General features: G+C 40.6%; 7 protein-coding genes across 8 annotated transcripts; 2 read left to right on the top strand and 5 right to left on the bottom strand.

The window, feature by feature from the left end:
* The first annotated feature begins 199 nt into the window (after positions 1-199).
* Positions 200-6999, top strand: LOC106367190 (paired amphipathic helix protein Sin3-like 2). The gene is made up of 22 exons (XM_013806909.3): positions 200-504; positions 621-703; positions 901-1098; positions 1187-1376; positions 1456-1554; positions 1634-1801; positions 1885-2170; positions 2428-2564; positions 2640-2715; positions 2791-2826; positions 2918-3111; positions 3196-3347; positions 3442-3569; positions 3685-3939; positions 4030-4682; positions 4786-5340; positions 5420-5508; positions 5591-5729; positions 5837-5989; positions 6091-6260; positions 6393-6504; positions 6590-6999. Exons 2-22 carry the CDS (start codon positions 627-629, stop codon positions 6731-6733), a joined length of 4011 nt encoding a protein of 1336 aa, XP_013662363.2. The 5' UTR covers positions 200-504; positions 621-626; the 3' UTR covers positions 6734-6999.
* On the bottom strand, positions 6962-9191 carry LOC106367191 (pentatricopeptide repeat-containing protein At5g15010, mitochondrial). The gene has a single exon (XM_013806910.3). The coding sequence runs from the start codon at positions 8878-8880 to the stop codon at positions 7081-7083; it is 1800 nt and encodes a 599-aa protein (XP_013662364.2). The 5' UTR covers positions 8881-9191; the 3' UTR covers positions 6962-7080.
* Positions 9192-10284: 1093 nt separating this feature from the next.
* On the bottom strand, positions 10285-13834 carry LOC106429934 (WPP domain-associated protein). Its single transcript, XM_013870703.3, has 3 exons — positions 11495-13834; positions 11296-11397; positions 10285-11162 (listed from the first exon to the last, which is right to left on the bottom strand). The coding sequence occupies exons 1-3, from the start codon at positions 13796-13798 to the stop codon at positions 11103-11105; spliced, it is 2466 nt and encodes an 821-aa protein (XP_013726157.2). The 5' UTR covers positions 13799-13834; the 3' UTR covers positions 10285-11102.
* An 88-nt stretch (positions 13835-13922) lies between these two features.
* On the bottom strand, positions 13923-15538 carry LOC106429933 (caffeoylshikimate esterase). The gene has a single exon (XM_013870702.3). The coding sequence runs from the start codon at positions 14956-14958 to the stop codon at positions 13972-13974; it is 987 nt and encodes a 328-aa protein (XP_013726156.2). The 5' UTR covers positions 14959-15538; the 3' UTR covers positions 13923-13971.
* Positions 15539-15772: 234 nt separating this feature from the next.
* LOC106367192 lies at positions 15773-17669 on the bottom strand. The gene is made up of 5 exons (XM_013806912.3): positions 17145-17669; positions 16490-16745; positions 16293-16391; positions 16013-16224; positions 15773-15932 (listed from the first exon to the last, which is right to left on the bottom strand). Exons 1-5 carry the CDS (start codon positions 17558-17560, stop codon positions 15857-15859), a joined length of 1059 nt encoding a protein of 352 aa, XP_013662366.2. The 5' UTR covers positions 17561-17669; the 3' UTR covers positions 15773-15856.
* A 314-nt stretch (positions 17670-17983) lies between these two features.
* LOC106367194 (E2F transcription factor-like E2FD) lies at positions 17984-20397 on the bottom strand. 2 transcript variants are annotated; one of them, XM_022699049.2, is made up of 12 exons: positions 20197-20397; positions 20058-20125; positions 19931-19983; positions 19753-19830; positions 19612-19668; positions 19452-19530; positions 19153-19220; positions 18990-19062; positions 18831-18892; positions 18357-18738; positions 18138-18217; positions 17984-18059 (listed from the first exon to the last, which is right to left on the bottom strand). In XM_022699049.2, exons 1-11 carry the CDS (start codon positions 20259-20261, stop codon positions 18147-18149), a joined length of 1056 nt encoding a protein of 351 aa, XP_022554770.2. In that variant the 5' UTR covers positions 20262-20397; the 3' UTR covers positions 17984-18059; positions 18138-18146. The 2 variants fall into 2 exon arrangements, with proteins under 2 accessions (XP_022554770.2, XP_013662368.2); XM_013806914.3 differs by having other exon boundaries at positions 17984-18217; positions 20197-20396.
* Positions 20398-21324: 927 nt separating this feature from the next.
* LOC106429929 (alpha-mannosidase 2) lies at positions 21325-25917 on the top strand. The gene is made up of 4 exons (XM_013870697.3): positions 21325-22063; positions 22164-22313; positions 22412-22444; positions 22861-25917. The coding sequence occupies exons 1-4, from the start codon at positions 21485-21487 to the stop codon at positions 25612-25614; spliced, it is 3516 nt and encodes a 1171-aa protein (XP_013726151.2). The 5' UTR covers positions 21325-21484; the 3' UTR covers positions 25615-25917.
* Positions 25918-26080: the final 163 nt, after the last annotated feature.

Genomic DNA, 26080 nt, shown 5'->3' with positions numbered 1-26080 from the left:
TTGTCTTGATCAACGAGGTTAGAAGACGCAAACCCTAATTAGTATTGATTAAAAATGGATTATGTTCGGCCTGTTTAACCCTATTAAGGCCCAAATAAGAGACTAATAAATACTGTTATGGGCTTAAACCCGTTATGAATTCGAAGTCAGATCAGAAATGTCTTATTTATGGGCTAACCAAAAGAAGCCTAGGTAGACTCCCAGAGGCAAATTCCCTCATTTCTTCTTCTTCTTCTTCTTCTTCTTCTTCTTCTTCATCATATTCTCTCTCTCTCTCTCTCTCTCTCTCTCTCAGTCGTTAGCAACTCCTCTGCACAATCTTTCTCTCTCATCTGTTTTTACGTCTTGATTTTTTTACCTCTGATTTAACTCTCTTGTCATCGCAATTCTGCTTTCGGATACAATCTGAGCAAGAATAGCTGTGGGTGATCCAATCGTTTCTTCTCCGTTACTCGAGAGATCTGACTGATTCGTTGCATCTCTTCTGCACCGATAGAAGATTAGGTTATCATCAAACTTCATCTGAATTTTCCGTTTTTTTTTTCTCAATTGTGGGTTCCTTGCTGTAAAACTTGAGATTTCTATTGTTCTTTTCCTAATCCGATGATATTGTTTTACAGGCAGAAATGAAGCGGATGAGAGATGACGTTTACTCATCTGGGTCTCAATTCAAACGCTCCTTTGGCTCTTCTCGACGCGAATCGTGAGTTGCCTACCCCTCTTCCACTGCGACTTTGATTTTCAATTTCTCTAGCGATAAGATATTTATTTTGCTTTAATCCCATGCAATTATCTCACACTTAGATCAGTCAAGTCCTATTTTTTTTTTTTTTTTTTGATGCGAGAATTGAGTGACTGTACACTTATGTGTTAATAAAATGAATTTTTTTTTTGGTGCAGATATGTGCAGTCTCCAATCCCTGCAAGTGGTGGCACCGGAGGAGGAGGAGGGAGGATTGGTGATGGGGGAGTCAACTCTCAGAAACTGACAACCCATGATGCTTTGTCCTACTTGAAGGATGTTAAGGAGATGTTTCAAGATCAACGGGACAAATATGATATGTTCCTTGAGGTTATGAAAGACTTCAAGGCACAAAGGTGATACCTTTTGCCTTCTTCCTATTGTCAGTTTGATTTTTTTTTTTTAAAAGCATATCTGGGAACATTCTTCATATTGCATTTACAGGACGGATACATCTGGTGTGATTGAACGAGTGAAGGAGTTGTTTAAGGGGCATAACAATTTGATTTTCGGGTTTAACACCTTTCTGCCTAAGGGATTTGAAATAACTCTTGATGATTTAGAAGAAGAAGAAGCTCCACCGAAGAAGACTGTTGAATTTGAAGAAGCTATAACGTTTGTAAATAAAATTAAGGTACAGCAAAAAGTTTTGACGCATAATGTTTTCTTTTCAAGTGTCTCATTGTATCAGTGTCGTTTTTATATCACTGCAGAAACGGTTCCAGCGCGATGAAGATGTCTATAAGTCTTTCTTGGAGATCTTAAATATGTATCGTAAGGATGATAAGGACATTACTGAGGTTTACAATGAGGTAGTGACTGCATCTCTCCTAGACTATTACAGTTGAAATTTCTCGATTTTTTTTATTAACTCTAATATCTGTTTGTTAGGTATCGACTCTTTTTGAGGACCACCCGGACTTGCTTGAAGAATTCACTAAGTTCTTGCCAGAGTCTTTGGCGCCTCATTCAGCTGCTCAGTTAATCCGGAGTCAGGCCCAACGGTATGATGACAGAGGATCAGGCCCTCCTGTTGTGCGTCGAATGATAACAGACAAGGTATGTCATTGGTTACATTTTTCCCTGATCTGTTATTGTTGTCTGGTCTCTGGTTTCTGTGCTTATATGTTCTTAATCATCAGGATCGCCGCCCACGAGAAAGAGCTGTTGCTTCTAGGTGTGACCGTGATCAAAGTGTTGACCGTTCTGACCTTAATGATGATAAAGCAATGGTTAAGATGCACAGAGATCCGAGGAAACGAGTGGACAAGGAGAATAGAGAAAGGAGAAGCCGTGATTTGGACCATGGAGAAGCTGGCCAAGATAACTTGCACCATTTTCCAGAGAAAAGGAAGTCATCCAGAAAAACTGAGGAGTTTGAAGCTTATTCTGGTCATGCGTCACATTCTGAGAAAAACAATCTAAAAGGTAAGCGAGTTTTAGTTAAATGGAGAGTTTACACCTTTCTGCTTTCCACAGTTTAATGCTTTAAACAGAAAATTAATAACATCTTAAACATTTTCACGCTATTATCATGTCCAATATATAAGTTGATGGTTTGCTGATTTCTTTTTAAAAATTATGTGATTTTTAATTAGAAGTTGATTTCCTAATTTTCTAGTTAACAGGTATGTTATGGTGCAGCATTTAATTTTGTTTTTCATGTGTTCCTTTCATTGTGTTAGGCATGTACAACCAAGCATTTGTGTTTTGTGAGAAAGTCAAGGAGAAATTATGCAGCCAAGATGATTATCAGACATTCTTGAAGTTTCTCAATCTTTTCAGCAGTGGAATTATCCACAGGAAAGAACTGCAGAATTTTGTAGGTCTACAAATAGCTTTGGTGTTGATTGATAGGGGATAACTTTTGTCTTTAACTCCACTTTCTTTCATTCAGGTTTCTGATCTGCTTGGAAAATTCCCTGATCTCATGGATGAGTTCAATCAGTTCTTCGAGCGTTGCGAGAGTACTGGTATTTAAGATTTCCTACTGTATTTTTTTCTAGTGAAGATGTCTAGCTCTTTCTAATAATCATCCCATTTTACAGATAGTTTCCAGCACCTAGCTGGCGTTATGAGCAAAAGTACGCAGCATTTTCTTACTTTCTTGTCTATGAATATGCTTTTTTTCGTCGCTGGAACGTTAGTAACACTGTTGGGTACACTTGTTTGCAGAATCACTTAGCAGTGATGAACATTTGTCTAAGCCAATGAAGGCGGAGGAAAAAGAAAGAGATGACAAACGCGACCTTGAGGCTGCTAAGGAAAAGGAGCGTTCCAAGGAAAAGTACATGGAGAAATCTATTCAGGAGCTTGATCTATCTGAATGCGAGCGTTGCACTCCTAGCTACCGGCTCCTCCCTTCGGATGTAATAAGTTTTTTTTCAGAGTACTATATTGCATCTGAGCCATTTTAACCGTACTTACTAGTTACTACTGTATCTTCTTTGCAGTATCCAATACCTTCTGTGCGCCACAGACAGAAATCAGTAGCTGCTGTTCTAAATGATCACTGGGTTTCTGTCACCTCAGGAAGTGAAGACTCCTTTAAGCACATGCGCAGAAACCAATATGAAGAAAGCTTATTTAGATGTGAAGATGACAGGTACATTTTACAAGAAGCTTTACTTAGATGACAGCTTCTGTACTCTTAAATGATTTGTACGGTTTGGTTGTTGTTTGCTTGCTTCTTGTTACAGATTTGAGTTGGATATGCTGTTGGAATCTGTGGGATCTGCTGCGAAAAGCGCAGAAGACTTGTTAAATACTATCATTGAGAAGAAAATAAGTTTTGAGGGCTCCTTCCAGGTTGAAGACCACTTCACAGGTGTGTAGGCGTTTAGTGATTGTAGCTCTCTCTCTCTGTTTCATCTCTCTTCCCCTTATCTTTGAGCCCTCATCTCTTGTCTTACATTTGATATTTTGTTATTGACTTATTGCAGCCCTAAATTTAAGATGCATAGAGAGACTTTATGGCGACCATGGTCTAGACGTGACAGACTTAATACGTAAGAATCCAGCCGCTGCACTTCCTGTGATTCTGACTCGTTTGAAGCAGAAACAAGATGAATGGACAAAGTGCCGTGAAGATTTTAATGTGGTCTGGAAGGATGTGTATGCAAAGAACCATTATAAATCACTTGATCACCGCAGCTTCTATTTTAAGCAGCAAGATTCTAAGAACTTCAGTGCAAAAGGTAAGTAAACTCTTGGAATATGTTTGATCTATTCTTGCATTTACTTATTTGTTCTCATAATATTTATATTTAATTTTGCTTGAATACCAGCGCTGGTGACTGAAATCAAGGACCTTAAAGAGAAGTCTCAGATAGAAGATGATGTTCCTCTGTCGATTTCTGCTGGTTACAGACAACCAATAGTTCCTCACTTCGAGTATGAATATTTCGATAGAACTATTCCTGAGGATCTATTCAAACTAGTCCAATTTTCGTGTGAGGAGATATGTTCTTCAAAAGAGCAGATCAGTAAAGTTCTGAGGCTCTGGAACAGTTTCCTGGAGTTGATGCTTGGTGTTCCACCCAGGGCCAAGGGGTCAGATTCTGTTGAAGATGTTGCAGAAACCAAGCATCCCGTTACGAATGGGGAGGCTAATGTGAGTTCTGACGCTGTAAGTTTGGTTTCAAGGCAACTAAAATTTGCTGCCAATGGAGATGAGTATGCTTCATCTGGGGTCTCCAAACACGCCGGGGATGGTTTGTTGAACAGAGATTCTTCAGCAAAAGAAAATTGTAAGGATGTTGATCAGGCTAGTAAAGATGCTGCCACCTGTTCTGCTGTTAAACCCCAGAAAGATCTTGAAATTGGAAATGGAGCTAATAAAAGATCCGGAGATGATGAAAGAGTAGCCATTACAAGTGCATCATTCCCAAGTGGAGTAGAAAACAAGAATGATAACATTGATGCCATTCAGCGTACCCAGGTACAGGACTCAGTTTCACATTTTAATTATATGTTTATACTTGCCTAGTCTGCTTTCTAAGGACTCTTCTGACTATTCTCATTATTCATGGTCATATCTATAGGTTGGTGATATTGGTAGAACTATAGCTATAGCAAATGGAGTGCAGCCAGATACTTCTAAAGCCAGCAGTAATCAAGATGAATCCGGTAGTCCATCCAAAATCGAGAAGGAGGAAGGTGAATTGTCACCTATTGGTGATTCCGGAGACAACTATGTTGTTCATGAAGAGCGTGGACTGAAGTCTACTGCCAAATCAGAACATTCCATTGAAGCTGTAGGAGAAAATGATGATGATGAAGCTGACGATGAGGATGGTGATGATGCTTCCGAAGGTGGCGAGGACGCTTCGGGAACTGAATCCGTTGGTGACGAGTGTTCACAGGAAGATAATGGTGTGGAGGAAGAGGGTGAGGATGTTAAAGCTGAAAGCGAAGGAGAGGCAGAGGGTATGGAGTCGCATCTTATAGAAGACAGTGGGTCGCTTCCATTGTCAGAACGTGTTCTGTTATCCGTTAAGCCTCTTTCAAAGCGTGTAGCTGCAGCGGATGAAAGAAAACAAGATTCCAGAGTTTTCTATGGGAATGACGACTTTTATGTTCTTTTCAGGCTTCATCGAGTGAGTGAATATCTGAAAACTTACCTTGAGATGATTTAGTATTTGTTTTTTTTTTTACTAATTGGGTTTTAATTTCCAGATACTGTACGAGAGAATTTCCTCTGCAAAGACATATTGCAATCGGAGAAACACGAAAGATTCTACTAGTTCACCAGATCCTTATGCAAGGTACATTCTAAACTATGGAGGTTCTTTGTTCAGTTCAATAAGAACAACTTATATAAACTCTTTCTTTGTGTATGTTGTGCAGGTTTATGAGTGCTCTGTTTAGTCTGCTTAATGGCTCAGCTGAAAGCTCCAAATTTGAGGATGAGTGCCGAGCTATCATTGGAAACCAATCATATGTTTTATTCACCTTGGAGAAACTTATATACAAATTGGTTAAACATGTAAATCTTCAGCACCGTCTTTATTGATTTTAGATTTGATCATTTGAAACTTTTAGCTGAGCCATTACATTCGTTCTAAATTTCTGACATCGTTTACTCTATTGCAGCTTCAAGCTATCGTAGCGGACGATACTGACAACAAGCTTCTTCAATTGTATGAGTATGAGGAATCTCGGAAACCTGATAGGGTCATTGACTCAGTGTATTATGAAAACGCCAGGATCCTCCTTCACGAGGAAAACATTTACCGGCTGGAATGTGTAAGAACACTATAAACCAATTCTCATCTTTCTTTCCATTGAGGAACTATGATCATTCATTGACTCTGGAACTTGTTTCCTGTGTGTTCATATGTATGTAGTCGTCCTCTCCTCCTCGTTTGTCAATCCAGCTTATGGATAATATAATGGAAAAGCCTGAGGCGTATGCAGTTTCCATGGAACCCACTTTTGCAAGTTATCTGCAAAAGGAGTTTCTTTCCAACTCCTCATCAGGGAGAAAAACAGCGCTACAGCCAATTGTGTTACAAAGGTATGTTGAGTTTCAGTACATTTAATAGTTATCCATCTCTTGCTGTATGGTGTGCTAGAGGTCCATTATCTTGTATTGATTCAGGACATTACACATAAAACCAAGTCTTGTCGCTGAATTGTTTTTGTGCAGGAACATGCGTGGATACTCTGGTCTGGATGATCTTGCAGTAGCTTGCAAGGCAATGGAAGGTGTAAAAGTAATCAATGGCCTTGAGTGCAAGATGTCTTGCTCTTCCTACAAGGTAACGACTAGAAACCAATCTACACATAAATAAGAGCTGATTGATTCATCTCTCTCTTATGTATTCATAACATCTCTTGTTGTAGATTTCGTATGTTTTGGACACGGAAGATTACTTCCACAGGAAGAAGCATAAGAAGAGTGATGACTTGTCACAAGACAAATCATCGCAGAAACGCAAGTTGAATAGAGTAGAAAGATTCCATAGCTTTCTTTCAGCTTCAAGATGACAACAAAGAACATCAAAAACTTATCTTACTCTCTTTTACTTCAACACACAAGAAAGGTTAGAGATGTAGACCAAGTTCTCTCTGCAACTTTCTCGTTAGTTTTCTATGAAGTTACTTTGCACAGTAGTAGTGTGTATTTATCTAATTTGTGTCTTGATCTTGTATGGTTGTAAATATTGCAAACACATACATGATTATCCTCTTAGTTTGTATCTACAAACATAGAAAGGTTCCAAAGATTTTATATAAAAGTGATTTTCATTGTTTCTGTTTAGTCTTCTCAAAGCAAAGACAACATGTTATGATCAAACCTAACTAGAACTTAGCTAGTCTCTCTCTCTAGCTTTCTATTCATCCCAAAACGAGTATCCATGTCCTCTCACTATCCTTCTCACCTCAGGCTGCTGCAGAAAGTTCCCTTCTCTCTCAGCTTTCTTCACAGTACCTTCTTTACCCACACCACACACATCACCTTTCAAACCCATCATCCCCTTCTCTGCATGACAGCTTTGAATCATATCTTCAACAACACCTTCTTTATCAACACCACACACATCACCTTTCAAACCCATCATCCCCTTCTCTGCACATTCCTTTCCTTCAAACCAACTTTTAATCATCTCCTCAGCCTTCTCATTCGCTCTCAAACCCTTCTCCTTCATCTCCTTATAGTACCCATGCGCTTCATCCACCTTCCCATTCAAGAACATCCCATGTATCATCACAATATACGAACTAAGATCAGGACCAACACCTCTTTCCTTCATCTCATCCCACAACACCGCCACATTATCGAAATCACGCCACCTACAAAACTTCCTGATCAACATTATATACGTATCAACCGTTGGCTCACACCCCATCTCTCTCATTTTACCCAACATCTCAAAAACCTCCTCCCCTGTCCTCAGTATCCTCATAAACGCATGGTAAGTGCGTATCGTCGGCACAATCCCTTTCTCAAGCATCTCATCAAACACCTTCTTAGCCTCTTCTGTCTTCTTACCCTTGCACAGAGGCTTGATGAGAGAGTTGTAAGTCACAACGTTAGCCTCCATCCCTTTCTCCTCCTCCATAGTCTTCACCAAACTCACCGCCTCGGCTACAAACCCACCTTTAGCTAAAGCGTGCACCACCGCGTTGTACGCTTTCCTATCCGGCTCTATACCCTCTTTCTTCATCCGGTCGAAAAGCCTGAGCACCTTGTTCAAGCTCCCTCCCTTCGAGTAGCAAGACATCATGCACGAATACGACACCACGTCGCGCTCCACACCAACGTTCCCCATCTCCATCCACACCCTCTCCGCCTGCCTCGGGCTACCTATCACGTTGCACCACCCGTTCAAAACAATGTTGAAACTCTTAGCTTCGAAGGGATACGTCTCCTTGTTACAGTAGATCAAATGCTCGGCGTCCTGAACGTTCTTGTATCTACAGAGAGCGGAAAGAAGGCTCTGGAACTCATCAATCCCCGTCGCTAGTTTGAATCTTTTGTACGCGTGGAAAGTGTTTATCGCTTTAGCAACGTCGTGGACCGCGCAGTACTTCCTGATCATGATTAATAACGTCTGAGAGTTCACTAGAGAAGGGGTGAGCTTTCTCATCTCGTCTATTAAAGTCCAAGCTGTGTCGAACTTTCGCATTTTACCGAGGATAGAGATCATGGAGTGGTACTCGCGGATGGAATGAGTGTAGCCTTGCTGCTTCCCTGCCCAGAGGAAGAAGGTGAATGCAGTTTCCCAGTCGTTGCGGGATAGAGAGAGAATCTCCACCACTAGTGAGTTTGATGGCTTCACAGTACACTCCTCAAGCTTCTCTCTCAGTTCCTTACGGTTGCTACCACAGGCTTTCAGCAGGTTTGAGATGGTTTGAACATCCTCTGAAACAACCTTGTTATCTATTATAGTAGAGTCAATCTCTTCTTCATCTTCTTCATCATCATCATTATCATTATCATTATCAAATTTGGAAGTAGAGAACGAAGAACAGAGAGACAAAGGAAGCATACGAGCTATGGGAGGATCCAGACATGGTTGAACGATACGCTTACTACTCGAATAAGGCAAAACAGTTACAGATCGTGAGCAGGTGAATGCGGAAGCTCTCAGAAGTGACAGTCTTGATCTAATGAGAAAGATTCCTCTCATTTCGAGAACCTAAAAACACCCCAAAGAAGAACAGAGGAACCTGTGTATGTTAAGTGATTCTACAGACCAAAGTTCTTCACTTTATCGAAGATTCTCAGTGCCCAGAAGATTGTTTATGATGTAAACATAAGGAATCGACAAGATACAGACTACTACAGAACCCGAGTTCTTAACTTGGAAGAACATCGCCGCTTTAAGGCCGAAGACACGACTGTGAAATGTTGAAGCTGACGTTTGTTCATAGTTGGGCTTCCTTTTCCTTCTAAATTGTGTTGGCCCATTACGTTTCTTCAGCCTATTTACTTTATCTGGCCCATTTATCTTCTTTAAACACCAACTTATCTTCTTGTTCTTGTATTTTTTTTAAGAACATTATTTGTTCTTGTGTGTGTGTTTTTCTTAACTGGGAGGAGTTTGGGTTTTGTGTCCTAAATTCTCTCTCATGGCCTTGGAACCAGCTTTTGCTGATACAATTTATGGCGCAAAACACTGCCCTCATCGTGTTTCGAACCAGGAGTGCAACAACACAAACATCAGCGCGTAAATCAGCTAGTTTATCATATCCATTAGTGTTTTGTTCCTTTGTTCCCAAAAAAGAAAGAACATTATTTGTTCTTATAATTTTTACTTTACATTGTATGAATTTTATTATACCAGTTAACTTTTTGATTTTTATGGTTATTTCGTATAAAATTCTAGTTGACAATACAATTTTTTTTTGTTGACAGTACAATGTAAGATATCTTTACTACTTTTTGATTCATATCTCTTTGGTCAAGAAAGAAAAACAATTCTATAACTCTTAAAACATATAGTTCTAGAAAATTATATAGCAGTTTATTGATTTCGTTTGACATATATATCTGTCTCTTTTTTTCCTTTTCAAAAAAATAAAAAAGCAATGCATGATACAATATACAAATACAATTATATGGTTTCGAGTCGTACATGCCTCGGCTTTATGATTCAATAATTAATTAGCGTCATCGAATTTATGGGTGCAAGCAGCTTTAACGAGTAAGCCAATGGCGGGGCCTCCGGAGAAGATAATCGGCAAACAGTCATTGGTGAGGCCACTAATGGCGTCGCAGCATTCCTTATCCAAACCACGAGAGTCTCCCTTTGTAGCTTTCTTTATGGCATCCACACAGCCCTCAACGCTCCTTATATCTAACACGCATTTGAGACGACCAATAAATGATATAGCTTCTGATTGATGATGACAAACCAAAGCCGTAATCATTGTTAAGATAAAGAACATAGCTTTGATCTGCTTCCGCTCCATTTCTATTAATTTGAGAGAAAATAATAATATGGTTTCTTTTAGATCTTGTTGTGTTGAGAAGTGAAATAATTCCTTTTTTTGAGTGAATAACAATTTTGTCACACTTTGGAGTTTCCTTCTTTCACGTAGACACACTTCTCACATGAAGAGCACTTTTGTGATGTACTTTACTAAAATCAGGACGAAACTACGCTTTTGTGTAAGTTTTTTTCCTTCTTTTTTTTTTTAAAAAAATAACATCGTTATGTATGTTTCTACAAATTTCTCATTTTATAAGAAACATACAAAAAATTGGTATAATATTTTATAACACTTTTGGCTTATATAATTTAATATCCAATTCGATATATTTTAAAATTTTGTGAATTAAAGTTTTTTTGGCATAAATAACATATATTTTAAATCACATCGTGGTGGCTTAGTGGTTTCCACCCGAAGAGGAGTTGTCTTGTTGGTCTAGAACAGGGATCGATTCCCCTCTAATACAAAATTATTAGTTTCACATGTGGCCACGCGGATATGAGCCCATGCTTACGGCACATTTAAATATCCGGAAGAGGATCCATCCGTGGGTTGCACTTACCACCCGGAAATTAGGCATGTGTCTTTAATAGACCTGAATTTAACCCTTTTAGTTCTAAAAAAAAATAGCATATATTCTAAGATTCCATAGTGTTTTCATCCTAACATTTACATAAGAATCTCTTTAGGAAAGAAAAGCGTAAAGCGTAAAGCGTAACAAAGAGGAAGATGAAAATTTTGACATATGAGCGTGTTGTTGACGAACGTTTTGTAGATGGGTCATGGGTGTTTTGTCAACGGATTTCTTGTGGACGAATGACTTGGAGACGAATAGCTCGTGGCCTTGTATGTTTCGTGGACGGCTGTCCCCATGCAGATTAGTAATAAGAGTGTAACGAAGAAACTGATTCTAAAATTAGTTTGCTTTATAATCCTCGCATAACACTTCCTTGATCATCTTACAGATTTCTGATATCTGGAAGAAAGAAAAAAAAGCAAAAGAAATTACAGATTTTTCTGCAGATAGACTACTTGTGAAACAATCTACTTTTTTTTTTTTTTAGGGATTCTACAAAGTGAAACAATCTACTTATTTAAGGTTAACTTACATCTGAGTGATTGCAGAGAAGCAATGGATGTTGATGAAATGTCCAAAGTGTTTTCTGCAGAAGCTTCACAAGAGAATCCACTTGATCCCCCAGAAGATCAACCTGATATTTGTTTTTGTTTTGTAGTTTTTAAGATCAAATTAAAACAGTTCATAACAATTCGCATAATAAGGAATAAAATAGCAAACTGCTGTTTTACCTCAGTTTCTGCCTTTATGAGATTTTCACATCTAAGAACAAAAGCTGTTTTATAAACAGATTCTTTTCGTCTTAACTCTGCCATATAATCCATCGTTGAATCAATATTTTTCCCCAAGTTTTGTAACCCTAAAGTTGCCATCTTCAACCTTTCTTGAATCTTGAAGTTAAAATCATCAAAAACTAAAAATATCTCCATGCATGCTCTCTTTCCCTGTTCCTCAAGCAACCTTTTATTTTCTGCTTCAATTCTTTCAAGATTCTCTACAGTCTCTGAAACTTCTCTTAGCAATTCTCTTACAACAATCCAATCCACTTCTTGTCTAAACACTCCATCTTCACAAAGAATCTCAAAATCATCAAAGGCTAAAGATGTATCCAAGCATGCCATCTTTCCTTCTTTCTCAAGCAACCTTTTATTGTTTGCTTGTATCCTTTCTTGATTATCAACAGTCTCTGAAACTTCTCTTAGCAACTCTGTTACAGTAATCGAATCCACTTCTTGTCTGAACTCTTCACCTTCACGAAGAATTTCAAAATCATCAGACACTATAGATCTATCCAAGCATGCCCTCTTTACTTGTTCCTCAAACAACCTTTTATTGTCTGCTTCAGTCCTTTCATGATTCTCTACAGTCTCTGAAAATTCTCTCAGCAACTCTCTTACAATAATCCAGTCCACTTCTTGTCTGCATTCTTCATCTTCACGAAGAATCTCAAGATCATTAAAGACTGGAGATGTATCCAAGCATGCCCACTTTCCTTGTTCCTCAAACAACCTTCTATTGTCTGCTTTAACCCTTTCATGATTCTCTACAGTCTCTGACATTTCTCTTAGAAACTCTCTTACAATAATCAAATTCACTTCTTGTCTGAACACTTCATCTTCACAAAGACTCTCATAACCATCAAAGACTAGAGATTTATCCAAGCATGCCATCTTTTCTTGTTCCACAAGCAACCTTTTATTATCTGTTAACAAACCTCTGAGTAGAGTCAAGTAAGTATCTTCCAAGATCATTAACTTCATCTCCACATCTTCTTTCTCCTCTACCTCATTTCCAGACAACACTGCCCTATGTTTCTGCACCTTCTTCCAAACATCATCCAAACCATCATCCATTACTACTTCATGCTCATCACACCTATCATCATCCTCATCATAACAAAAATATTCAAACATCTTAGTGTTAAGACACACCAAGCTATCAAGACCAGAAACAATATCATCAACAGCTCTCTTCGAGCTAGAGCTGTTGCAGCTCCTCTGCCGTTTAATAGACTCAATCTTAGGAGAAACAAGCTCTTCACTCTTCCTCCTTATGATTGATTCATGACTCTTTATCAACTTAGAAACAGGATAGTTACTTGAATCTTCTTCTCCCTCACCCTCTTCTTCTTTATCATCATTAACAACTTCACAATCTACTGAAGATGATGATGTTGTTATTGCTCTAGGAGATGATGATGATCTTTGAATAATAATCTGAGACTCTAAACATTCCACCTCTCTACGTATCAAACAAACCCTATCTTTAAAACCTAACTCATAATCTCTCACAACCATCATAACCCTCTTCTTCTCCTCCTCTAAACCACTCATGAAACCTTTTATCAGTAACCCCATTGTCTCCCTCTCTACAGACCATCTCCAACTCTGCTCAATGGGTCCCAGTTCAGACAAGAATATCGCGTGATGCATCTTGTTAAAAGCAAGATCCATTGTCCCTTTCAAAACATCTATATCAACACCTGAAGGATCATCAGCTTCTTTCCCCAAACCATCGTACTCCGTCTCAATCTTTTGTCTAAGATTCATCACCTGATGATCAACAGAGCTCTTCAGCTCAGAAAACTCCTCACCGATCTCATTACAACTACTTCTCTTCCTCTCAAGATCTTGCAAATGAACAAGCTCTGTCTCTTTACTCTCCAAAACGTTTCTCAAGCTCGCTTCGTTCTCTGACCTCTCCAAAAGCTCTCTGTCTTTCTCGAGAATAGCTAGCTCCGTCTCTAAGAGCCGGTGGTGAAGCCTGTCTTTGATTTTCCTCAGATCGCGAACAACTTCCTCGTGGTTGCTCTCGAGGTTATCGGTCTCTTGTTGCACGAAATTAAGACAGCTCTGGAGCTGTAAGACGGCAAGCTCGTAGAAGAGGGATATAGCATTGAGGCGGAGGAGGAGACCGTGTTTTGTTTTGATCTTTTCGTGTGCTTTGTCCATTGCTTGTTGTACAAGTAACATCATCGTCGAATCCGCCATTGAAAATTTTACTTTCCCTTCCACTTCCTTCATTATATCTTTCATTTTTAATTCAATGGCTTCTCCTAAAGAGATTGAAATTATTTACTTTCTCAATTTTTTCTATTGTTACCAATGTTTCTTGAGAGTCACGGAACATAGTTTGACCTATTCTTGAGGATCTTTGAATACAACATTCTCGGAGCGTTTTATTTATATATGAAAGCTAAATCGTTTTTTTACGCTTTGCTACCATTGCTAACGGCGTCGTTTTGAGATCGGTTCTTGATCCATTCCAAAACATCACCGAACACAAAGTCGACGTTCTCCTCAGACTCACCAATCAGCTGATGCCACATCCCTGGATAGATCTTTATCGTCTTGTCTCTGCTCTTACATCTCATGTAAAGCTCCTCGACCGAGGAAGGATCGCAAACGACGTCGTCTCCACCGTGTACTATCATCAAGGGAACTTCTACTTCTTCGAACCTGCTTTGAAGATCCTCGCAGACTCTTACTAGCTCGTAGGCCGTTGCGGCGCGTGGTTTACCGACTGTTCTGTTAGGGTTAGCAAAGGCTAGCTTCCGTTTCCAGGGCTCCTTGAAAGAGACTCCGGCGATGGTGCCGCGAGTTGGTACGACGCGCCATGTGGGGATGAGAGTAGCGGCGAGGGTTAAGAGGTGTTGTAACGGCCACGGGGGCTTGAACTTGTGGCTGATGGAGCACATGGCGCCGCTGAGGATGAGACCGTTCCATTTTGATTTCTGGCGGAGGGTGATGTAGAGAGCTATCGCGCCGCCGAGGGACTCGGAGTAGAGGAAGGAAGGTAGGGAGGAGGAGGAAGCGTGACGGCTACGGAAGTCGTCGAAGAAGGAGATGCAGTCGTCGACGATGAGGTTGATGTTGGGGATGTGAGCGGTTAGCCCGTCGGAGAAGCCGTGGCCTTGGTGGTCGATGGCGCAAGTGAGGAACCCTGACTTGGCGAAGAGGACGGAGGTTAGTTGGAGGAACCAGCTGGACTCGCCGGTGAAGCCGTGGACGACGGCGATGAGGCCGAGTGGTGGACGGTGGAGAGGGGTCCACCATTGGGTGAAGAGTTTGAGACCGGTTGGGTTGGTGATGTAGGCGGAGGAGTGGGCGACGGAATGGAGGGAGTAGAATTCGGCGGCGGAGAGAGAGCCGAAGGGGCTTGAAGCGTTGGCCTCGGAGACAGGGTGGAGTCCCATGTTTTTAGTACCAGTGAGTTGGGTTTATAATTCGTTTATTTGAAGTGGTGAAATGCTAAAACAGAAGAAGAGACCAATGCTTCTTGTGTGACATACTAAGTTACTAACTACTGCTGCTTTTTCGGTTGTGTTCGTGTCCATGAGAAACTCTGCTCTTTCTGTTTTCTGTTGTAAAGTTCTTCTTCTACCTAATTTATTTATTCCTCACAGCCATTCATGAGTAAACAAAAAAAAATCCAAGAAATCAAAACCAAAACTAATGAAGGCACTTCAAATTTAAGACGGATTTGCAGAAAAAACATCAAATTTAAACTAAACACGTATCACACAGATCCATATGAAATTAAATGTATATTTGGTTAATTACTATTCTTATGCGAAGTGCGTAAAAGAAAAAGACATTTGAACACACTAATTATCATATGATGAGGTTGGTGAAGTGAGTACACGTGAGATATTCGACTAAATTACTTGACCACCTACTTCCTCAACATGGTCAATTTGATAAAAATAGATTAATGAATAAAATTATAAAAAATGATACACATATAGCAGTATGTTCCAATTGAAGACACATTATACTTGAACACAAAAATGAAGATGCATTGCATAACCATATACCTCCAACAGGTCTAAGTTCCCAAATCCCAATGAAAGCAAAAACTACTCTGTTAACGAATTTCTACTTCTAGTGATCCTTATGTACTATGTTCATAAACTTTGTTTAGCTTAACACTATCTGACGTTTAAACCTAACTTGAATAACTCAAAGATGGAAAAAAATTGCAGGGGCATTGATTGATTGATTGATTAATAACTTAAAGCTTATTAGATTAAAGAAATCAAAATGGAGGAGAAGAATATACATTGATGTTTTCCTTTTGTCTCCTTTTTGATTTTACAGCAACCCAACAACACAGCTAAGATGTAATCTATTCTCCAGACCTCTTAAATGATGTCCCAACAGCATGCACCTGAAAATGAAACGAATCATCAATGAGACTAACAAGCTCTGTTACGATTATTCGTGGATAAAGATTCAATAAAGAGTTACCAGAAAAGGAGCTTTGCGAGGTAATCCCTGGAAGCGTCTACTGTTCTACCAGCTCCATCACCACCACCACCTTCTGTAGTAGTCCTTATGACTGAACCCTGCATCAAAGCTGAAGTATTCTGGTCCTCGAAGATCCTCTCCATTACGTTTTGGACAAGCTGGCTCACGATCTCTTCAACTTCTGGTGAAGATAGTTGAGATAACTCAGCCACCTGTAAATCCGGTTCTCGTCAGCAGACTGAGAATAAGAAATCAAAAGGAAATATAAAACGTTTCGTACCATCTCGGAATCTAAAGAACGCAGATACTCCAACAAATCATTCTTGCTCCCTTTCTCGCATTCTATCTGTAAAGCTTTCTTCTTTTGCAGATCTAGCTCCTGGAATAAAACAAGCATATATATAGGCAATGATACTGAGAATGCACACATGAACAAAGAGCTTCACAGTGAGTTACACACGACGTTTTGAGTATTACCTCTTTGATGCTAGTTAACTCAGATTGCAACTCTTGAATATAACTCAACGCTTCAGGTGATAAGTCTCCGAACACCTGAGGAGGACTCATTCTCTCTAACTCCTCAGCACAATCCCCTAAACCCTCGCTCACTCCCTTCTCTGATCCAAATCTCACATCGTCTTTCGAAGATTGATCATCCTCCTTTCTAGGATCAGTCAGTATATCGTAGTTCCTCGTCAGTGATACACGATACTCCGCATTCCACAACGTATACCTAAAACCACAACGCGGAAAACACCAAAACAAATGAAACAAACCGCTAAATTCACAGTAAAGTCCAGATCAATGTTCAAGAAATCGCTAGGCGGTAATTAGGATTAGACCCGGAGCTGCCTAGACTAATTGTTTTAGAAAATTCATAGTAGAGAGATCAAAGTCCAGATCAATATTCAAAGAATCGCTAGACGGTAATTATGATTAGAGCTGGAGCTGCCTATACTGATTATTTTGGAAAATTCATAGCAGAGAGATCAAAGTCCGGATCAATGTTCAAGAAATCGCTAGACGGTAATTATGATTAGAGCTGGAGCTGCCTAAACTGATTGTTTTAGAAAAATCATTTCGTTTATGATTGATTTGCCGTTTCATCGGAAGATTAGTCCGGATGATTTACCCTGTGATGATGGAAGAGATAAGGAGGCGATACAAAGGCTGCTCCGAGATGGTAACGGAAACTGAGAACTGATCGGAAGGAAGGAGTCCAAGCATAGACGAAATCGTCTCCTTCATCGAATCCTTAGCCGAATCGGATAAGCTTTTGGAGATAACAGACGTATCAAGCGGCTGGATCCGGTTCACCAGATTCGCGATCACAGCGAAGCCTCGGTCAAGCTTCGACCGTCGAGTGGATACGTACGAATCGTCGGAGGAGACTCCGCCTCCGCTGAGACAGCTGATGACGGCGGAAGACACCGCGCGGTTAGGAAACCGGCGAGGAGACGACGGTGGCGGTTGGTGGAGGATGAGCTTCTTCCGTGAAAGGTCCGTTACGCGAGAGAGTATGAAGGCTCGAGCTGACGTGGCCGCCATTAAGTTTAGCGTCTCGAGCTCTCTCTCTCTCTCTCTCCGATGTGTGTGTGGCTGCGTGATGTGCGTTGGCTATGGAAGAATCTTTTTGTTTTTAATTGTTTACTTAAATATTCTGATAGAGATTTTATTTATTTTGATAATTATGATTTATTTATTTTTTGTTCCATGAAAATTCTTCCTTCGTTCGTTTATTTATGTGAGCCCACTAATCACTTAAACCTCAGAAAAAATTATATTAACTATAATAAAAATCGAACCATACCAAAAAGACAAAACCTACAGTATAAATAATCGATTTAAGTTTATATTTTCAAATTATGCTTCAGCTTACAAATGTTTTTTAATTGATGCAAACTTGAAATCGTTTTGGATTTGAGCAGTCATATTAAACGGGTACTATTGGTATCGATTTGGAACGATAAGAAACGCTACAAAACTTTTAAATTGTTTTAACTTCTGTCTTCTTCTACAAAGTATCACAAGATAAGGCTCTGCTGATCTGCGAGTAAATGTTTTCTCTGTTGTAAGCTAAAAACATCAGCATTTTTGGCACCCATCGGATAATTGTAGTATCTACCTGGTGAAGTCATTTCCGACCAAACTCTGCATGCCATGTCCTCCATGTCTCTGTGTAGTGCCCGAGAAGACCAGTTAACTCTGTTCATGAAATAAACTTTGACTTGTAAGTTGACAAAATGCAAGGAAGACGTATACGCACAAGGCACAAACTCAAGAATCTCATAGGAACCAAAACTATAAGTACAAATGGAGAAGAAGAGAGTTTTTTTTTTCTTACCATGATTGCAATATTGTAGTGTGTGTGCAGAAGAAAGGTTCTCAAGAACATCGATACTCTGGTTATTGCTTTTTCCTGCGTTGGTCTTCTTAGAAGTATCTGCGGGAGGTAATGGTCTCTTCACGGCTGTTTTGGAATCACATTGTTCTTGCTTGATTACACTGCATGTGTTTTGACTTTCGTAATGCTTGCGGTCTTTAGAACAATCAGTTTTGGCTCTCTTTGTGGTGAAGTTTGTGATCTCGGTCCCGAATGCTCGCTTTCTAGGCTCAATGCGATCGCATAGGCTTGCAGGAGCAGCAAGGAATCTGGCTTCTGCTATGGCTATGGCTTTGGCTCCCAACCACCTATATGCCGGTTTCTTAGTCTCTGGGATATGAGTCTGTATGAAAACGAATACAAAAACAAGATAATGAGAGATGAATATACAATATTCAGCATATTGTATTAGAACAAGATCATATAGTAATGTACCTTCTCGATTAGATTCATTGAGGAAAACACATTTGCAATGTCGTAAAGACGTCTAACTTTAGCTGCAGAGAGTTTACAGAAATGGGGTTTGTGTTATTGCTTCTGTATCTGATAATTCGAGATTAGAAAAGATTTAAAAAAGGAATGAGTTAGTGTTACTTCTCATATTCATGGGGTCCTGAGACACATTCAACAATGCTTTTGTAGCGCCATCAAGTGTTATCAGATCATCCTGACGTGACCAAAGCAACAAGACAAGTGTCAATTAATTGGAAACTGCTCAAGCCTGTTTACAGAGATGTAATATCAATTATTCACTTACATCAGAGCACAGAAAAAGCTTCACAAAGTTCTGTGCAAGAACCCAAAGAGATTTCTCCTTCTTGCTGTCTGAAAATAAAACCAAAAAATGTTAGCTTCCAGCTGTTAGCACCAACACGAACCTTATCCTGTAAGACTTTATTGAATAGAGCATTCTTATCATTTACCAAGGTCTTGTTTTCATTCTTATCAGATTCTAGATTCAAATAGTACATGAAATGCAAATTTTCAGCTGAAAATGCGTAGAGAAATATTCAGTCCTTTCATTAACGAATGATGTTAAAAGCATATGACAATTACCAAGTTTTGGGGATGGCGAGTTTTCTTGATCATCAGGACTTAACTTCAGAGGCTCCTCTCTTACTTGGTCATACAACACCTATTCAAATGAGCTTGAAACCTCTAAGGTAACAAAACCAAAAGATTCTAAACAGTAAAGAGAATATAAACATTAACTAACCATCTCTGAGTTAGTCACACATGGGATGATCCCAAACTTCTCTCGCATTCCTTCTTCCTGTAAACAATAGAGACAAAAACCAAAACCCTTCAGCACTGAAGGTGAGCAGAAAAAAAAGCATGTAGATGATTGGTTAAGTACTTTTAGTAGACTAAGAACAGGAGGAACTTGTCCAAAGCCTCTCCACGAGTACTGATTCTTCCCTCTTCTCGCTACAAGCTGCGTAAAACACAACAACACCAAAAAAAAAAAAAAAAAAACTAATTACAGCTCAAAATCGACCAGATAGCAACGACACCAACAAACATCAAAATCTTACCCCAATGCTCTCCAATATATTAACAACATCGTATATGCGACGTCGTTCAACTCCTGCAATTTCAGATTTCAACAAAAGTTAAGGAGCTTAAGCAAACACAAAGTTAGTGAGGGGGAAGAGGAGTTACCTAGTTTCCCGGCAGCATCATCGAGGCCGATCAGATCAACATCGTCTCGGTTATACAGTCGCAAGAAACTGAATCAAGTTGAAAAATAAATCAAACTAAGAATCTGGAGAATCGCAAGTGCTTAAGAGAAAGAGAGTACTTGGAGACTAGAACCCCGAGAGATTTCTCCTTCCGGCTGTAAGACTGGCGACCGAGAGATTCCATTTTCCTGAGAGAGAGAGAGACAACAAAAGATATTTTTTCCGAGAAAAAGTAAACACTCGGCGAGAGAGAAAGAGAGTGAAGAGGTGTGTTTGGGTATCTGATTTGTTGTGACCGCGGACGCTAAATGTGTTAGGCGGGGGTTTCAAATTATGCCATGGCCTGATGATGGGCCTGGTTAAGCCTTCTTTTGTTAAATCCAGTTTTTGTTTTAATTGACTTTTACGATATTATTTCTCCGCTTGATTTGCATATTGTTATGGGGGGAGAGCATGCCTAGTGTGTGTGACGCATAATCCATATAAGCGGCTGATTAGGATTCATTTTACGGGTAATAAGAAAATTTCAAAAAATTGATTCAGGTGGGACTTAAGCACCCAACGATATTTTAAAAATCTGATTTATACGATTTAAAATAGTTTAAATTGATCTAAGCTGTTTAAATTAGTCTAAACAGATTAAATCAAAATAACATCAAAGTAGATTGTAACTAAGTTAATTATAGTTTATTCAACATAAATTTGTCTATAAACATTGTTGTCTTTGTTGGCTTATACCCATAAAAACGAGTTGGCAATGTTTGGACCGGTCTTGAACATGTCAGCTCAACGATTCAGCTCTAATAATACATACGATACATTTTGGCAATTATTTGATGTTTGTTTTGTTGGGTCTCATGATGTAGTTCCGCCACTGGTATATGATCCAGTTCCAATGTATATTAGTGGCAGAACTACAATATGGGTAAAAAGGATAACTGTCCACCATAAAATTTTAAAACTGGTGTATTTTTGTACTGATTTTTTATAATGTTCCGGTTGAAATCAAAATTATAAATATATTACAGTATCTTATAGTTCTGCTCCGGACAACCATTATTTCTTGATCCGCCACTAATGCATACGATACGATACGTTTACTTTTTTTTTGTTTTCCTCTTGAAATAGCATTACCAAAACGCAACTATAAGAAACCGCACTCCCTTGACCGCTTTCCCTCCGTGTCACGTAGAAAAGTCGAGCGAAATCTAATCTCATATCCAAAAGACAATATTACCCCTGACGATTACTAGAATCTACAAAAAATCCAACAACCACTCAGAAGAAACGTCACTCGGAGGATCTCTCTCATTCACTCAACAAAGTCCAGACCCAAGTAGAAGTAAAAAGATTCAGCTCAAAAACGACGTAGTTTTTATCAGTCTTCCGCTAGACTTTTCGGAAGTCATGCCCTTCTCCTCCTACATCGGCAACACCCGCCGTGGCACCTCCGCCGCCGCCTCCGGAACCGGCGGCGGCTGGGGCCAATCGCTTCTCCCAACCGCTCTATCGAAATCCAAGCTCGCGATCAATCGCAAACCGCGGAAACGAACCCTCCTCGTCAACTTCCTCTTCGCGAACTTCTTCGTCATCGCACTCGCCGTCTCCCTCCTCTTCCTCCTCCTCACGCTCTTCCACTTCGGCGTCCCGGGACCGATGATCTCCTCCCGCTTCCTCGCCTCCAGATCCAGCCGGATCGCGAAGCCGCGGAAAACCGCCACCCGGCGGCACGCGAACGGCTCGCTCGCCGTGGACATCACCACCAAGGATCTCTACGATCGGATCGAGTTCAAGGACGTCGACGGCGGGCCGTGGAAGCAGGGGTGGCAGGTGACGTACAAGGGCGACGAGTGGGAGAAGGAGAGGCTGAAGATCTTCGTTGTGCCTCACTCGCATAACGATCCTGGGTGGAAGCTGACGGTTGAAGAGTATTACCAGAGGCAGTCGAGGCATATCCTCGACACCATCGTTGAGACTCTATCGAAGGTGACGTCACGAAACGATCTTAGTGACGTCACTAATCTCTAAAAACGTGAATCGCGTTGAAATCTAATTTGCTCTTTTTATGGATTCTGTTTTAAAATAGGATTCTAGAAGGAAGTTTATATGGGAGGAGATGTCGTATCTGGAGAGATGGTGGAGAGACGCTTCACCTAATAAGCAAGAAGCTTTGAGTAACTTGATCAAGAACGGGCAGTTAGAGATCGTTGGGGGTGGCTGGGTGATGAATGATGAGGTGTGTATCTCTCTCTGACATGGTTGATAAAAACAAAATTGAGTAAAAAAGAAACATGTTGAGATGAGCTAAGTATTTTTCTTTAATGTTGTGTGCAGGCTAATTCACATTATTTTGCTATTATTGAACAGGTATATATCTCTGTAACTCTTTACTTTTCTACTTTATCTACTGAGAAATTTGACTTTTACTGAAACAAAGATGGTGATGATGACTGTGGTTGTTACTGCATTTCTCATGATACCCATTTAGTTTGTATTTATTGTCACATCTGGTTTGGTTATAGTTCCACATTACCTAATACTGCGTTTGAGCTGAAAACCCTCTTTTGTTTGCTATGTGTAAGTAAGAGCATGTGATTGTAGAATATTAATTGGTTAAAGAAAATGCTAGTTTAACCATCTTCTTGTTGCATTGTGTGTGTACCCATGTGTTTTTTCTTTCCTTTTTGGGTAAAGTTTCTTCCAAGAGTTAGGATTCAGGCGTAAACCATATTTAGTTAGTGTAGTGGCTGTGCTCTTGTATCTGATTTTGTCTTCTTCTGCAGATAGCAGAGGGGAACATGTGGCTTAACGACACAATTGGAGTTATTCCTAAGAACTCATGGGCCATAGATCCCTTTGGCTATTCATCAACAATGGCTTACCTCCTCAGGCGTATGGGTTTCGAAAACATGCTTATTCAGAGGACTCACTACGAGCTCAAGAAAGAGCTTGCCCTGCATAAGAATCTGGAGTATATTTGGCGTCAGAGCTGGGACGCTATGGAGACGACAGATATTTTTGTCCACATGATGCCTTTCTACTCATACGACATCCCACACACTTGTGGGCCTGAGCCTGCAGTTTGCTGTCAGTTCGATTTTGCTCGGATGCGGGGATTTAAGTACGAGCTTTGTCCATGGGGGAAGCACCCAGTGGAGACCACACAAGAGAATGTGCAGGAGAGGGCGTCAAAGCTTCTTGATCAGTACAGGAAAAAATCCACACTGTATCGAACAAACACCCTTCTTATACCTCTTGGAGATGATTTTCGGTTTATTAGTATTGATGAAGCCGAGGCTCAGTTCCGTAACTACCAGGTGCTGTTTGATCACATCAACTCTAATCCTAGCTTAAACGCAGAGGCGAAGTTTGGTACTCTGGAGGATTATTTCACAACGCTTCGAGAAGAAGCAGATAGAGTAAACTATTCTCTTCCCGGTGAGGTTGGCTCTGGTCAGGTCGTTGGTTTCCCTTCTCTGTCAGGTGACTTCTTTACATACGCAGATAGGCAGCAAGACTACTGGAGCGGTTACTATGTCTCGAGGCCGTTCTTCAAAGCTGTTGATCGTGTCCTCGAGCATACCCTTCGTGGAGCCGAGATCATGATGTCGTTTCTGCTAGGGTACTGCCATCGAGTCCAGTGCGAGAAGTTTCCGACGAGTTTTGCGTTTAAGTTAACTGCTGCGAGAAGGAATCTAGCTCTTTTCCAGCACCATGATGGAGTAACCGGAACTGCAAAGGATCATGTGGTGCAAGATTATGGCACAAGGATGCATACTTCGTTGCAAGACCTTCAGATCTTTATGTCTAAAGCCATCGAAGTTCTTCTTGGGACTCGCCACGAGAAGGAAAAATCTGATCAGGCCCCATCGTTCTTCGAGGCAGAGCAAGTGAGATCCAAGTACGATGCTCACCCCGTTCACAAACCAATCGCTGCGCGCGAAGGAAACTCACACACGGTTATACTATTCAATCCATCGGAACAGGTAAGAGAGGAGGTAGTGACGGTCGTTGTCAACCGCGCTGAGATCTCGGTTCTGGACTCGAACTGGACTTGCGTCCCTAGCCAGATATCTCCCGAACTTCAGCATGACAGAACCAAACTATTCACAGGGAGACATCGCCTTCACTGGAAAGCTACCATCCCAGCTCTTGGTCTGAGAACGTATTACATTGTCAACGGAAACGTTGAATGCGAGAAAGCTACACAGTCTAAACTCAAATACGCTTCTGAGTTCGACCCGTTCCCTTGCCCGTCTCCATATACCTGCTCAAAACTTGACGGAGATGTGACTGAGATCCGAAACGAACATCAGACTCTTGTGTTTGATGTTAAAAACGGCTTACTCCAGAAGATAGTTGATAGAAATGGGGTAGAGACCGTCGTGAGAGAGGAGATTGGTATGTACACTAGTCCAGACAGTGGAGCGTACCTGTTCAAACCCAAAGGTCAAGCTCAACCGATTGTTAAATCCGGTGGACATATACTCACATCAGAGGGACTCCTAGTCCAAGAAGTCTTCTCTTACCCTAAGACAAGGTGGGAGAAGTCCCCTATCTCTCACAGCACTCGAGTCTACACCGGAGGTGACACGCTTCAGGATCTAGTTGTTGAGATGGAGTATCACGTCGAGCTTGTCGACGAGGCTTTTGATGACCAGGAGCTAATCGTCCGTTACAAGACCGACATCGACAACAAAAACGTCTTCTACTCTGATCTCAACGGTTTCCAGATGAGCAGGAGGGAGACTTACGATAAGATACCTCTTCAAGGAAACTACTACCCCATGCCGTCTCTAGCGTTCATCCAAGGATCCAACGGTCAGAGATTCTCCGTTCACTCTCGCCAGTCACTCGGCGTTGCGAGTCTTAAAGATGGTTGGTTGGAGATTATGCTGGACAGGCGTCTGGTCCGTGATGACGGACGTGGTCTAGGTCAAGGCGTGATGGATAATCGAGCAATGACGGTGGTCTTTCACCTTATTGCGGAATCAAACATCTCAATATCAGAGACTGTTTCCAACTCTTTCCCTAGGAACCCTTCCCTTCTCTCTCACCTCGTGGGTGCGCATTTGAACTATCCCATAAACACATTCATCGCCAAGAAACCGCAAGACATATCAGTGCGTGTTCCGCAGTACGGTTCGTTTGCTCCGTTAGCGAAACCGTTACCGTGCGACATCCACATCGTTAACTTCAAGGTCCCACGTGTATCGAAATACTCTCAGCAAGTGGAAGGAGACAAACCGAGGTTCGCTCTCATCCTCAACCGACGGGGTTGGGACTCTTCTTATTGCCACAAAGGAAGAAGAGCGAACTGCACGAGCGTGGCTGATGAGCCGGTGAGCTTTTCCGACATGTTCAAAGATCTTGGAGCTACGAAGGTGAAACCGACTTCGCTGAATCTCTTGCAAGAAGACATGGAGATTCTTGGGTACGAGGATCAAGCTGGTACAGTACCGCTGCAGGAAGGACGTGTCTCGATATCTCCCATGGAAATACGTGCTTACAAGCTTGAGCTAAGACCTCACAAGTGATAAAAAAACAGTCGAGAGGGTTCGTTGAGTATTTTGGCTGGTACGGCCTCACTAGCTCGTTGCATCGGCCAGAGTCGAGCTTCTTGCTAGAAAAAGCTGTTCGGGAAAACGTTAACTGTCGAAAGAGAGATAGTTGAAGCTGGAGCCTTTGTGTGTCCATGCAAAACTAGTGTAAGACCTTAGTGTTTACCTTTTTGATTTGAGACAAAAGTGATTATTAATTAGTTTTACCATGTTGCCTTGGATTTGATATGTTGTGTGTATATATATAATTATAAGCTATAGTACGTTTGATGGGGATTACGCAATAGTCTTTTTAATAATAAAAAAAATTAAGAAAGCAAATCACACCGTATCAAACAGAAGCAGTCTATTTTGTTTTTTGTGCTTTTTTTTTTTTTTTTGACAAAGGTGTGTTTATGTTTTATGCTTATGAAATTGTGCAGTACATGCAGTATATGTTTGT

The sequence above is a fragment of the Brassica napus genome, chromosome A2, assembly GCF_020379485.1.
Source record: "Brassica napus cultivar Da-Ae chromosome A2, Da-Ae, whole genome shotgun sequence".
NCBI classification, from domain to species: domain Eukaryota; kingdom Viridiplantae; phylum Streptophyta; class Magnoliopsida; order Brassicales; family Brassicaceae; genus Brassica; species Brassica napus.
This window is presented reverse-complemented; position numbering and strand designations above follow the sequence as displayed.